Source organism: Taeniopygia guttata, chromosome 4 (genome assembly GCF_048771995.1).
Source record: "Taeniopygia guttata chromosome 4, bTaeGut7.mat, whole genome shotgun sequence".
Lineage (NCBI taxonomy): Eukaryota > Metazoa > Chordata > Aves > Passeriformes > Estrildidae > Taeniopygia > Taeniopygia guttata.
The window spans coordinates 25,614,792-25,629,618 of record NC_133028.1 but is presented as its reverse complement, the minus strand read 5'-3'; the positions used below and the strand labels follow the sequence as shown (position 1 = coordinate 25,629,618).

Below are 14,827 nucleotides of genomic sequence, written 5' to 3'. Positions count from 1 at the left end.
ACTGTCAGTCCATGCACTGTGCAGCACCTGCTGAGCACCTGTGCCTTCTTAAAAATGCTAATAATTATCAGTGTAGGTGACTAAATCTCAGATTTTGTCTGTGCTTTTGACTTTGCTTCTCTGGGCTTCTGCTAGCCTTGTTCTTCAATACAGAGCCCACTTTGGAACAGGGTTACACTTGTATCTTCTGCTTTCTGTCTCATCAGGGACTTGTGTTGCCTGTGTAGCATCCAAATTTCTCTGAAACCTTAATGGAACACAGCAGAAGTCTCCAAATGGTGGGAGCACTTCAGCAACAGAACAAGAAAGCAGATGAGACCAGTTTTAATCATAAACTCAGCAAGGGGGAAGCACTTCTTTTTTCTCAAGTTATTTCTTGTAAAGAAGAGTATATTAAACCTATAATCACATCTGATTGGAAACTTTCTATATAAAGAATTGGTACTTTTCACTAAGCAAATTTACTGTACTCAGTGCATTTTCACAAGTGCAGCTCTTTATACTCTCAGTTTTCAGACAACTTCTCCAGTTAAAGTCACATAAAGTGAAATCACTGCTATAAGTGGGAAAGAAATCAAGATGTCTCTGCTGAAAAAAAAAAAAAGAGAATTATATAAATTGATTATCTTTTTACAATTTTTTTTTCTTTTCTCTTACAGAAAAAGTACAGAAAAGGATCTGTGGATATTTCAAGGATTAAATGTGTAGAAGTTGTGAAAAGTGATGGTATTATTCCATGTCAAAATAAATATCCTTTTCAGGTATGCTTTTTAAACACAAAATACAGAAATTAAAGTGCTTTTTTCAACAACACAGAGTCATTTGGACATAACTGCCCTTAGAATTACTGTCAATTGCAAATAATGAGCCCTTTCTTTGTCTCTTTTGGGTTGGCAGGAGGTAATTCAGGATCAGTGGTACAACACATCCCCTGCAAGCTCTGCTGCCCTTGCAGTCCCTTCCCTTGGGAGCTGGGCCACAGACACTTGGTCATTTTCTTTTCCTCACCCTCTCAGCTTGAATTTTGAATGGAAATTTCCCTGCCCTGTTTTTCTGCTGGAACAAATGAGCTGACAGTCCAATTTCCCTGTCTTCATTCTTTCACAGTAAATAAAATCTAATTACCATGAAATTATATAGGAATAAGAAAATCAAAATGAAACTTGTTGCTTTTTTTCCCTGTTTCATTGTGAATTGAATGGAAATGAAAAGAGAAAACAAAGGAGGTTGGATGCTGTGCCTCCTTACTATAGAGGGGATGGTTGGAGTGAGGAGGAATTCCTCACTCCATTGCTGGAGAGGGGCAGCAGTGACTCTGATCCATTTTTGCCAGAGCAATACTCTTTTTTCTGCCAATACAAGCAGCGGAGAAATAAAAAAGAGTCACTCCAAAGCAATTCGGACTCAGATGGGAGAACGTCTGATTACAAAGTAGCTTTCATTCATTAAATTGAACTGTTTTTAGAAAAAACACAGTGAAGAAAAAACAAAGCAAAGTGTGAAGCAAGCATTTTGAGGAATGCTGACAAATTCTTCCTAATTTTCCTGAAAACATTATATCTGAGTAATACACCTTAATAACTTTCCCAGTTTCTGCATTTTGTGCCTGAATACACTAATTCTGCCAAATGTAACAGTAATTTGTCATATTCTGTTTCTTCAGGAAGAAATGAATTAACATTTTGAGGTGAATGTATTTTGATTATTTCTTTTCTCCCCTCCAGGTTGTATATGATGCTAATACACTTTATATTTTTGCACCGAGTGCACAAAGCCGGGATCAGTGGGTGAGGAACCTGAAAGAAGGTAAGGGGAGTTGCTTATCCTTAAATTCTAACATAGGCAGATACCTGTGCTTGAGCTGTCTGCATGGATTGGCAGTGTGTTTTGGTGCTGTGTTTTGCATATGTGGCCAAAATGGTGTTAAAACATACCAGTGTTGTGGTTGCTGCCGAGCAGTGCTTGCACAGCATGGAGGATTTGCCTTTTTCCTCTTCTGCCCCCACAGACTGGGGGTGGACAAGAGGCTGGGAGGTGACACAGTCAAGACAGCAGGCCTGGACTGCCAAAGGGATATTCAATATAAAGTTGAGTTCAGCAATAAAAACTGGGCTAGAAGACAGGGATTAGGGTTTTTTCCTTCCCTGTTGGCTGCTGCACAGGGGCTGGCTGAGCATTGAGCTGCTTGTGGGAGATGGTGAGTGATTTACTCTACATTACTTCTGGGTTCTTTTTTTCCCTCTCTTTTGGTTATTAAACTCTTTTTATCTCAAGCCAAAAGTTTTTGTCTCTTGTTCTTTGTATTCCTTCCCCCATCCCACTAGGTTGTGGGAATGGGTGAGTGCCTGCATGTGTGCTTAGCTTCTGGCTAGCATCAACCCACAACAAATTACAAAGATTAAATTATAGAGTTTCTGCTGCTTATAATTACCAATTCTAATTTTTTTAATGGGCCAGTTCATCGCTTGCATACACAGGGTGGGGTAACAGGTACTGAATGCCTCAAATACTCAGACTGATGTAGTTTGATTTTGTGAAGTGCAGCTGCAATCAGAATTTGATTCTGCTTTTGCACAATGAGTTAAAAAGTTTATCCAAGCTAGTTGATGGCATAACTGAAAAGTTTTGTTTGGATGTAGCTCAGCAACGTTGTGGGCCTTAAGCTGATGTAAAATGATAGGAGGTATCTCTGCTGAGATGTGATCAGATAGTTACTTTCACAGTGAACAGAGGGTTTTTTAAAATTTGCTCTTAATGCCCTCTCTCACCATCAGATGCTCACATTAATTACAGGTGGTCTGAAAAATAGTAAGAAATTATTTCTGGGCTGGGGTCAGAGGGTAAGGAATGACCTCTGAAACTCAGCAAGCCCATAGCATGGGGTAAGGAACCTTCCAGACCACAATGATGAACTGCGCCACAGAACAGAGATAAATATGAGCTGTCTTTCCCTCCAGAACATTGTTTGTAGATGAATTTGAGTCACTTGCAACAGCAATGAAGCTGGAGGCAGAGCTCCCAAAGCCTATAGAGCTGCCTGACTGATCCCATAGTGCAGGGTCTCCTTTCATTGATGCACCAAACCCCTGCTAGGATGGTTGGTGTGGGGGGGGGAAAGTATGGTGATCCTTCTGGAATAAAGTTATTACCTTATATATATATATATATATATATATCCTCTATGATTGTTGTATCACCTCCATGTAAACTTGCAAGAAGGGAAGCTGTGCTAAAGTAAGGGCAAGCGAAGATTATGCCTCATGTCAAAGATATTGTAATATGTATTAAAAATTACTCTTTTGCAGACTTTTTTTTTTGTATCTTTCAAAATATGCTCCTTTTCTTCTTGTAGAAATAAAGAACAACAGCAATATAATGGTAAAATATCATCCTAAATTCTGGACAGAGGGAATTTATCAATGCTGCAGACAGACAGAAAAATTAGCACCTGGCTGTGAAAAATATTGTCTTTTTGAAAACAGTAAGTACATATGTTTTCTTACAAAGTTCTCCTGGCATATTTTTCTGCTTTTTTATATGATTCTGTCATCACATATGAATGCCTTGGTATTAGGCAAATTTATAGAGCAGAGTCAATCATTGATAACTGTGTCTAAAATAAGTAAATAATTACCAAGCATTCTGTAAAAAACAGAAAAGCCAGCAAAATATCCTTGCAAAAAAAAAAAAAGTTTAGATAAATATGAAAGGAATTATTAAAATTGCTGAATTTAATTTGGTTTTTTTCTCCCATTTGAGATTTGATCCATTTGACCAAGTGTTTATCTCAGACTGAAGATGAAACCTTATGGTGGAAAAGATTCAGCTACAAATCTTGCCAGGTCTTCAGTTATTTATTAAAAACTCTGCATATCCATGTGAAAGAATAATAACTGCATTGCATTCAGTGTTCCTACACCAAGCTGAAAATGATACAGGAAAGTTTAATATATTTACAGACACTGGACTGAATTTCCTCAGAGGTTTGTAAATGTTCCTGTGCTGAACCTGGCTGAGCTGTGACTTCTGTAGGCACTGCATCTTCCAGCCTCTAGCCTGCAGGTTCTGCTGATTCAGCAGTGGATGCTGTAGTGTGCATTGCTGTGGCACTGCAATATTGTCCAACAAAGGAGCTAGTAATTCTTCAGTCCATGTTTTAAGGAAAATTTCATAGTAAGGAAAGAAATTGAGCCATTGCTTATCTCCCAGTTAAATCTGTGGCACCCAATGATTTCTTATGTATGCACAGGCAATCAGGGGGACCTGGGGATTTAGTAGCATTAGAAAACTTGCAGAATAAACAGGAGCTCGTGGCGGATCTGATTCAGCAAAATGAAAAGCATGGCCTATATCTCAACCTTTTAAATGTGTGAAAAAAGTCGTGCAGGAGAAAAATAATTTTGTGTTTGAGAGATGTAATAAGAAAATACATACAAGTGTTATGCATTATTTAGCAAGGCATGGTTCAGGGGCTTATGCTTTTTAAAAGGGCAGATGTTAATATTAACAGACTTTTAGATCATCATGCTGACAAGAACACAGCTTCATTTTCTTATGCCTTATTTATCTCAATGCGTTTTTATTTCTCATAAATTTTTGCATCTGAGGGCTAGTTCAGAGCTCTCTGTGGCAGGGTCTGGTGTGGCATAGATGTTGCCAAATCTGTGGTCAATGTAACCTGCTGGCTGATTTAGGATGTTTTTAAAGAATATTTAATAATTTCTCCTATAGCTTAATTGGAGTTGTTTTTGCTTTCTGAATTTCTAAGCCATACTGAAGGCTTGTTCGGTTTCAGCTAATCTAAAATTTAAACCTTTTATTTAGTTTTAAAATTTATAACTAAAAGAATAGGCATAAATCCTCTCCTATGCTTTCTTTCTAGATGTAATGAGATTGTCCTCTTCAGTGCCAGAAAAAAGTGCGGTAGGTAGAATCTTTAAAATATTGAATAGATAATTACTACTTTTTGAAAAAGTGCTCACATTTCTCAAAATACTTGCTGTATCCTGGAGCAAAGGTCTATTTCTGGATGCATAAATGGGCATCATGCTCTATCTCAGGGTGAAAAAAAATCCCACTGAAATTTAGCTGCATCTATTAGCTATATCTGTACTGCTGGTGGAAGATGTGGACAAAAAGCAAATGCCAGCCAGCTTTGCTTTTTACTGGCAGCTGCAAGGCTGCAGCAGAAACCAACCCCATGGCTGGCACCTGCGTGATTTGCTGCCACAGAGCCCAGCTGCCCCCCAGCCACCACAGGACTAGCCCAGCTTTTGCCTCCAGGATGCACTGGTGTTATGGTAAGGGTAAATGGGGCAGGAGGATGGAGCAGCATGGGAGGATAATTTAATAACGTGTTGTTTTCAGCGAAGACCTCCACCACCTATTCCTCCAGTTGAAGAAAATGGGAATGAAGAGGAGGAGATAGTGGTAGCAATGTATGACTTTGAACCTACAGAACACCATGATTTAAGATTAGAGAAAGGTGAAGAATATACAGTGATTGAGAAGAACGACATTCATTGGTGGAAGGCAAGAGATAAATACGGGTAAAATGAGTTCCTCTTTTTGTTATTACTGTTTTTTGTTATGAAGTTCATAAGTCCATTTTCATATTGTAGAAGTTCATATTTACTATATGTCAACAAATAACTGCATTAGATTCTACATTATGCCCAGGCTCTGAAATATCATCCATATATTCTCACACAGAATCCAATTTTTGAAAGTGCAGTACTTGATAGACAGATTGTGGGACCCAAGTGCAAAGACAGTTGCAGAACTGGAAGCCTTTCCAATTATGTTTACTTTCTAATATTATAGTTCCCTAATTAAAGCACCAGCCATCCTTTAAAACCTCACTAGACTGGTAAAGTATTCCCATTTAACTGGGGAATGTCTCGTTAGGGAGCAATATGGGTAACATTTAGCTCAGCAGGCTCTGACTTCCAGACTTGAATAATCATCATTTTACTTAATAGCTGGATCATTAGGGACAATCTTTGAATAAGTTGAGAGAGAATTGCAGTGAGATGCTGTAATGACTGCAACTTCACATTCCCTCTATTAGAATTTTCCCTGCGGTTTCAAAGATGAAAGTTTTCATATTTCAATATTTATCAGGTTCCTGTTGCCATATGTTATGGGTAATTGTGAGTTGCCAGGCTCCACACATATTTCCCCTGACTGACTGGGACTTCTGAGTGCAGAAGAGTGACAGCAGCAGAGGGTTACACACTTTCCTTTACCCCTTCTGCTGGTTTTCTTGGACCCTTCTGCTGCCCATGACACTTTTCTAGGGACACTGAAAGTTAATGTGGAAATGCTGATGTGGAAAATTAGTTTGTGAATAACCAGTAGAGTGGGTGGGTCAGTAATTAATAAATTACATCAAGAGACCTCTAGTAATTAGCAGAAAGAAGCAACTGTGTTCTAGGCGTGCAATTTTACATGTTTTCACTCAGATGATATATTCTATATTTTTTTAGAAAACAAGGATATATTCCAAGCAACTATGTAACAGGAAAGAAGTCCAACAACCTTGATCAGTATGAGTAAGTGAATGTTTGAAATGAAACCTAAACTTCAAGAATGACAATGTATTTTTAGCATTTTGAAAGCAACCGTTCACATACGGTAGCACCTAGAGGTTAAACAACTGAAATAGGCAGATATTTTTTCAGATTCTCCTCATTGATTATGTTGGGATTTTCAATGTATAACCAAGACAGTGAGACAGCCATCAGGCATGTAGTATTTAGGCTATCATGGTTAAAGCAAAAAACCCCCTCTTAGTTCTCTGGTAGACAAAGGGAAACTTTGAAGGAAATTTACCCATTTTAAGTGTTCTAAATGTTGTTTTATTAGTAAAGTGATATGTCTGTCCAAAGTTTGTAGCAGTAAACAGTAGAGGAGAAAACAGTGGAAATCACTCCAAATAAACATAAAAGATTGGATATTTTGGAAGCTCTAGTTTTCAAGAAAATATGTAATTTGATATATTTCAGGTTTCAATGTATGTAACTTAGCAGCTATAAATATATAGCTTTTTTTTTTTCAAATGCTTTTTCCAGTTGATGTTTAATTAGGGAGTACTTATTTAAGAACATCAGGGTAAAATTTAACATGATAACCTGTTCTTGATACTCAAACATCATTATAGGATAAACTGTTGTGCCTGAGAATATAGGACATACTTCATGACTTTTAGATAAAGTGAAGTTGTAAGAAAATAATAAATAAAACCAATTTTCAAAGCTACATTAGTATCTCCAAAACTCAGCTACATATGGCTTCTACTTGCCATGGTTTGACAGAAGGCAGAATTTCATCTGGGATTTTGCCCTTAGCTTGACTACAGGGAATTCTTTGTTGCTTTCTCATCTTAGAAATTCTTGTGAAGAGCTCTGCTCAGCTCTGGGCTGGGCTGCCGGGCTGGCAGAAGGGGAAGGAAGGAACTGGACTGCCTTATCTGGTCCAGCCACTCTGTGCTTTTACCACCTTGGGGCCAAACTTCTCAGTCTCTGCGTAGTCCAGGGAGCATTACTCCAGGTCATGTACCAGCTGCAAGAAACCACTGTCTTCAGAACAGGCAGAATCTGATTAAAGGCTGCTGTGCCACTTCCCTGCTCTGTTACTGAAATAACAGCATAACTCAAAACAACTGCACCACACCATTTGCAAACTGCCTGGTTTTCCTTTTTTCACTATTCTCTGTTACTGGCTGACATGCTGGTGCTTCTGTAGCTGCTTTAACCTGCCCATGCAGCACAGAGCTCAGAGATGTGCAGCCATGACACTTAATTCAGAGTTTCAGCCCCCCCTTTGCTAGCTGGGTCCTCCCTGGGAGCCCAGAGGTTTGGAGATGCTGGATGCCAGAGCAGTCTGACAGCCAGCTCCACGGGTGATTTGACTGTTGTGCGGGCAGCTGCTTCCCCAGGGCTGCCAGCCTTCCCCTTGGGCTGCTCTTCACAGCATCTACTGTCATCAGCATGAACGTGTTTGACAAGTGTTTTTTCCGAAACCTTACACTAATTCCCTGAGTTTTATGGGCTTCTGTGGGATCTCAATGGATTTATTACAGGGCCTTTTTATGGGACAACTGCACAGTGTAGTAGAGACTTATTTTTGCATGTTAGAAATGTTCAATTCTTGATCTTCATTTATCATAAAATTATTTAATCTCTAGTTTCATAATACTTTGCTTAAAGTGTTTTAGGTAAATCATACACCCTGGGGAAGTTTTATTTACTGATGTTGTGTTGCAGGTGGTACAGCCGAAACCTGAACAGAAGCAAGGCAGAGCAGCTCCTCAGAAATGAGGTAAGCACATCAGCCTTACAGTATCTACTGTGAAATTCATTTTAAATAGCTTTTTGAGTTAAAGCACAGGCATATTTTGGCAACTACATATCCTGGAACCAAGTGAAAGAATCATGTAACTTAAAACCAGTTGCTCAAAACTGTCAATATGCTTGTGTTTTAGGATAAAGAAGGTGGTTTTGTGGTGAGAGACTCCAGTCAGCCTGGCCTGTATACTGTTTCCCTTTACACAAAATTTGGAGGGTGAGTTTCTATGGTTTCTCTGCCCATCTTCTCTCATCTGAATCCGTCTGTATCTGTATCCAAATTCATTGGCTGGGGGGAAGCCAGGAGAAGGCTCAATAAGGAAACAAGAGCTGCTGATAGAAAAGAGAGATGACTAAAACAAACTTCTCAACTCCATGGTTAGTTCCCATTTAGTTTAATCCAGTGTAGACCTTAACCCCCACTCAAAGGAGAAGGTTTTGCTCTCCCACCCCATTTGGTCTCTTCTCTCCTGCCAGCCTCCATTTGTGTCTGTATGTGTGAGCTGGACTGGGGAGCTCACTGTACTGAAAATTAACCTTTTCTGGGTTAATCTTCAACTTGGTTTGAGCACTGAGATGAGGGCAAGTTGCCAGTGCTTAGGATACTTCATATTCAAGCTGTTCCCAGAACGCGTGGTACTCTGCACCTGTGCTGGCTCTTTCAGTTTACTTTTTCTTGTCAATATGCTACGCTTAAAAAATTCACCACAAATGACATGATATTATTAATAATTATTATTGTTGTTATTTTTTTCCCAGGGAAGGTTCATCAGGAATAAGACACTATCATATAAAAGAAACGGTGACATCACCAAAACAGTACTACCTTGCAGAAAAACATCTCTTTAACTCCATTCCAGAAATAATTGAATATCACAGCCATAATGCAGCAGGTAGATGGATTAGATTCTTTCTGTCACCTAAGGTTGATTTGAAAAGGAGTTTGAGACATTTTATTGTTTTAATGGAATTTTTGGGAGTTTTGTGGATCCTTCCTTTTCAGGGAAGTCATGAAACACTGCAGTTTCACACTATTTCAATAATTTCCAGATCTTTACATCAAACTCAGATGGCCCAGCATTTCCTCATGACATTCTAGAAAATATACCCCAAAAACATACTTCCACTTTTCATTTATTATAACTGATTTTTCTACATATTCTTAATTGGATTCTGCATTGAACAAGCGGCTGAGTTGCTGCCTGGTGCTGTTTCAGAAGTAAACTGTCTCTTGAATTATCATTGACCCTCAGGTCTCGTTACCAGGCTGCGTTACCCAGTGACCCCAAAGAGGACGACGGCACCAACAACGGCAGGATTCAGCTATGGTATGTGATTGCCTGTTATGTTCATCTACACTTATTCTAATGATGTCATGTATGCTGAGATGCTACAATACTTTCTAAAAGTTTTGTGCTGTGGTTGGCTATATGAATATACACTGGTCCAAGCTGTACTGTCAAGACCCTTGTGCAGAGTATCAGCATGCAGAGGCACCATGTGCCACTGGCGCTCCAGCGAAATTTGGTATTTTCCTCCATGCTTTCTGCCATGGATATCTTGAGCTCTGCCTTATTAGAGAGCTGTGCCTTTGGTTCTTTCATTAATCTCCAGACTTCTGACGCAAACTTAACCCTTTGATCTTTGTTGAGGGATTACTGTTTTAAAATATAAATTTGGAATAGCCATTTTTCAAGTGTGGTGATGTGAGCAATTTCTATTCATTGGCACAACTTTGTGGTGGCATTTTGTTGAAATCAAATCTGATAGTATCAGTATGTAATTACTAGCCTCAGGAAAGTTTGAATTTTGACTTTTGTGTTAGTCAGGAGTTGCTTAAAGGTCACATCCACCTAAAAGTTTGTTTTGTGATGTACAGAAGTGTTCAGTTTTCAAGTTAATTCTCAGACATTTTCTACCTAAATTCCTTAATTTGCTACTAGTCCAGTTTCTCTTTCCTCTTCCTTATCCTCTACCAGCTCAGTAGGTTCCTTAACTGTTGTTAATTTGTTCTGTTCTATAGAGAAATGGGAGATCAATCCCTCAGAACTGACATTCATGAGGGAGCTGGGGAGCGGTCTGTTTGGCGTGGTGCGCCTCGGGAAGTGGCGGGCACAGTACAAAGTGGCCATCAAGGCTATTCGGGAAGGTGCTATGTATGAAGAGGACTTCATTGAAGAAGCTAAAGTAATGATGTGAGTTGTGTGGTTGGCACTTTGATTTCCAGTCCTAGGCCTCTGATGCTGTGTACTGATTATAAATAAACTCTGGGGGAGGTGGTATTTTTGCAGTTTTGTGTGCTGGAGAACTAGCACTGGGTGGAAGAAGTAATAACGACATGATCTCAATCTTTTCAGGAAGCTAACACACCCTAAACTAGTTCAGCTGTATGGTGTGTGCACACAGCAGAGGCCCATTTACATCGTGACAGAGTTCATGGAGCATGGCTGCCTTCTCAATTACCTGAGACAAAAACGGGGAGTTTTGAGTAGAGACACTCTGCTTACTATGTGCCAAGATGTATGTGAGGGAATGGAGTACCTGGAAAGGAACAGCTTTATCCACAGAGACCTGGTAACATCTTATTAGGCAATACGTTCCTCTTTGAAATTTTTATTTTTAATGTACCTATTCCTTTTTGAAACGGCCTCTTCGTTTACAACTGGTTTTGTTCTTGCAGAAAATTGAGTGGATGAAGTTGACTCTTTATGGTCTAGTCAAGTCTCTAAAACTGCTCTGTACAGAAAATCATGACAGATTTTTCTCTCCCAAGAAAATGGACTAAAATCTCTCTGAAATGTTTATAAATAGTAGCAATTTGTGCTGCTATAATAGCCTATCTCCTTTCTGTATTGTTGCCATTTTCACCACACATTAATCCCTTGAGATGATGATTTTTTTCCTGGTGATCTTTTACACAATAGTGTGGTTGTGAAAATGGTACTATCAAGAGGAGATGCACATGTACTTTATATAATGAGAATACACCACTGAACTTGGTAAATGGCTTAACTTGCTAAGCAATGGATACAAAGACATGATTAGATTGCTGTAACTTGTCTGCAAGAGATTTCAAGTTTTCATCCAGCTCTAACCAATCCCATTGCAGGCTGCAAGGAACTGCTTGGTGAGTGACTCAGGAGTGGTCAAAGTCTCAGATTTCGGAATGACAAGGTATGTGGGAGTGTGCAAAGGCATTTACGGAGATTTGGAAAAATTCACCTAAGCCTTGTACTTAGCCCAAATGCAGCATAGACCAAGCAAAATTGCATACAAAAATGATCTTTTTGGACCTCTCTGTAAAATAGCCTTTGATGGGGTTTGTTTTGCCTTTTCTTTTCTCATGTCTTTAATGCTTGCTTGCTCTGTGCTGATTTCCTTATTCATTTAAAAAAAGACAGAGCTTGTGTTTCAGAGAGCAGAGCTGCTGCAGAGATAATAGTTAAAGTGTATTTTGTTAAATAGATGTTAGAAACAGGCTGTTCAGTGAGTTTGGGATTCTCTTGGGATAGATGGTTCAGAGTTGTGCTAGCTGAAGGGCTGGGATATGCTGAGATCTGGAGGGGGTTAATTTCCTGCCTTTGTTAGCACCTGCGTGGGTGATGTGGTGGTGGGAGCAGCTCTTCCAAAAAAGGTGTTAAAGCACCGTGGTTTGACTTTTGCCACATCTCTGTGTTGCTGAGTTTCTATATCCCCTGTCAACTGAACTCAGACTGGCTGGTGAAAAACAGAACATGAGATTTCTCTTTTTCCTTCATTTTATCTCATATTAGAGATATTTAATTTGCAGAAGGCCTAGACATGTATTATATAGCTAATAAATCACAAGAAAGGACTCCGGCGTAATATGAAAAATGAACAAAGTCGTGGCTGCAGCCGTAGTACTGCCCAGAGAAGCGATTTTTATCTTGTGATGCTAATGCCCATGGCCATTAGGTGGCAATATGAGCTTCTAATATTGCAATCCAAAGCTAAATGAAAATTTGCAGGTTTGGAGGCTGACAGAAGGATTTAATGTCTCTCTTTTTTGTTTTGTTTTTTTTTATTTGTTTGGTTTGGTTTGGGGGTGTTTTTTTGTGGTGTTTTTTCTTTTTTCTTTTTTTTTTTTTTTGTGGTTTTTTTAGGTATGTCCTGGATGACCAATACACAAGTTCTTCAGGGGCTAAATTTCCTGTGAAGTGGTGTCCCCCAGAAGTTTTTAATTACAGCCGATTCAGCAGCAAGTCAGATGTCTGGTCATTTGGTAAGATATTCATCATGGAAAGAAAGTGTATTTTGTTTTATCTATAGCAGTTAAGCTTTGGTTATTGGGAAGGATTCAGACATCTGAGAAGAAGCTCAGAGAAACCATTTGCCGTGGTTTTATTAGGGATAAAGTTCCACAGACATATTTAGTTTTGTTACTTATTAAAACCCATGCTACTAGAATAACACATTTTCAGTGATGACACATGTGAAAAGTGTCTAGAATATGGATCTCAAACTATTTATCTATCAGAAAGCCTGAGTCCAGTGCTCAAAATAAACACATATGTTAAAGAAGTTAGTTATTTTCTTTTTTTTTTTTTTTTTTTCCCAGGTGTTTTAATGTGGGAAGTATATACAGAAGGAAAAATGCCTTTTGAAAAAAGCTCCAACTATGAAGTGGTAACAATGGTTAGCCAAGGACATCGCTTGTATCGGCCCAAACTGGCCTGTAAGCAGATGTATGAAATGATGATGATGTGCTGGCAGGAGGTATATATTTATATATATATATATATTTAAATTTTTTTTTTCTTTGAATTGAAATAAAGGTTGATCTAGAAACAGCAGTTATCTTCTCTAGAGCAGTGTTCTGAGTGCATCCAGGTCTCTCAGCTACTCATGTGCAACTGAACTAGAGCTCTGATAAGATAAAACATTGAAGAAATTTCTATGAAATTAATGAACTGTCAGATTAAGTATGTGAAGGCATTTAGTAACAAAATTAAATCATTTCTCATTTCAGAGTCAGAAAATAAGTTGCTATAAAAGGCGCATCAGAGACTGACACCCAAAATTCTTAGAAGCATGAGCAACTTGCATTAAGAATGATTGGAGCAGTTCATTGGGGAAGGGTGGGAATGGGGAAGAAAAATAAAAAAGGTGTAAAACTATGCAAAATAATGAATTATATAAAGAGTAGTCCAGCAACAACTATTTATGCCTTTTTCAAAGCAATAAAGAAAAGTTGATGCTACTGAGATTGAATGACACATCTCAAAATCCAGACAAGGAAATTATTTTACATTTAATACCTAATGAAGTGCTAAATTCCTCACCAAATAATGATGATATGTCCAGCAATTTATCAAAATCAACACAACTTTATTGATTTGTGATCACAGCTGTGCATATGTTTTATTTTTAGAAACCAGAGGAACGCCCAACTTTTGAAGAGTTGCTTCATGCAATCATTGACATTGCAGAGGGTGAAGATGCTTTTTGAAAAAAGACAACAGCAGCACAAGCAGAGAAAATAAGGCACTTCCCAGAGATATGTGGCTTCATAGTTTCTTTTTAAGAGCTTGGGTGTAAGCTGTTGGGTGCTGCTAAATAAACAATGTGGGGAACCTGTTGCACTCCAGAATAAGGAGAGTTTTCCATGATGGGAAATGAGCACAGTATCTTCAACAATATTAGTAATCTCTATATTTTCTCTGAGAAGTCAGCATGGCTGTAAAGTTCAGCTCTTTATAGAGGGAGAAAATGCAGCCAGAGGCCAGGAACCTCATTTGCATTTAGTAGGTTTGGTTCATGTACATACAGTCCACGTTGTTGGGGTTCTCTTTACATGGGCAGTAGCATTAGTAGTGATTTGCATGCTTAAAAATGGAACGTGTTTATAAATGGCTTTTTACTGACACTGAAATGTTTCCAGAGATTTTCCAGAAACATTATTTTTCTTGGTTGATGAGTGTTTATCAAGAAGACAAGATGCACCTCTTTCATTTGCACATACTAGGTTGTTACCAGCTCAGTTTAGCATAACACTCTAAAAGCTGTGCTTCATGAGCCATGATATGCCTGGAGTCATTGTAAGCTTGACTTATCAGAGACTTCCCATGCTTAGTCTTCATGTTACTAATGAAAAATAAGTCCAAGATTCAGCACAACTGGCTGTCAGTGAACCATTGTACCGTGTTTTGGATTAATTATAAAATAATTTATATGCTGTATGTACTGTAAATATATAAATTGAATGCATTTATTTATATAAAGTGAGGGGGATTTTGTCTTGAAATGTTCAAGCACAAATTTGTCTTTCCTTCACTTAAACACACAATTCTATACAGGGGGGTGTAAATGAAAGAAATTCTCAAGTGTGTTTAAGAAGGGCTCGCATTTCTGTCTGTTGTGTGTACATACTGTGATCTAACCTTTCTGTTCATAACAGAAGATATCATACTGCATGTGTGTGTGAATAAACTAAATGTTAACTGTTATTTGGAACATCT

At 38.5% G+C, this 14,827-nt stretch overlaps 1 protein-coding gene across 3 annotated transcripts in view; it reads left to right on the top strand.

Moving 5' to 3' along the window:
- TEC (tec protein tyrosine kinase) overlaps positions 1–14,822 on the top strand; it is a 43,810-nt gene extending 28,988 nt beyond the window's left edge. For 2 of the 3 annotated variants that reach the window (XM_012573516.5, XM_030271022.4), the window contains exons 3-18: positions 660–761; positions 1,725–1,806; positions 3,353–3,481; positions 4,883–4,923; positions 5,368–5,549; positions 6,489–6,554; positions 8,268–8,322; positions 8,486–8,565; positions 9,108–9,241; positions 9,602–9,676; positions 10,372–10,543; positions 10,706–10,922; positions 11,458–11,522; positions 12,473–12,591; positions 12,928–13,085; positions 13,741–14,822. In XM_012573516.5, coding sequence (XP_012428970.4) covers positions 660–761; positions 1,725–1,806; positions 3,353–3,481; positions 4,883–4,923; positions 5,368–5,549; positions 6,489–6,554; positions 8,268–8,322; positions 8,486–8,565; positions 9,108–9,241; positions 9,602–9,676; positions 10,372–10,543; positions 10,706–10,922; positions 11,458–11,522; positions 12,473–12,591; positions 12,928–13,085; positions 13,741–13,818 — 1,755 coding nt within the window. In that variant the 3' untranslated portion in view covers positions 13,819–14,822. Of the gene's footprint in view, positions 1–659; positions 762–1,724; positions 1,807–3,352; positions 3,482–4,882; positions 4,924–4,950; positions 5,301–5,367; positions 5,550–6,488; positions 6,555–8,267; positions 8,323–8,485; positions 8,566–9,107; positions 9,242–9,601; positions 9,677–10,371; positions 10,544–10,705; positions 10,923–11,457; positions 11,523–12,472; positions 12,592–12,927; positions 13,086–13,740 lie in introns of those variants that run through there. The other variant, XM_072928147.1, reaches the window with a different exon arrangement.
- The last annotated feature ends 5 nt before the right edge of the window (positions 14,823–14,827 follow it).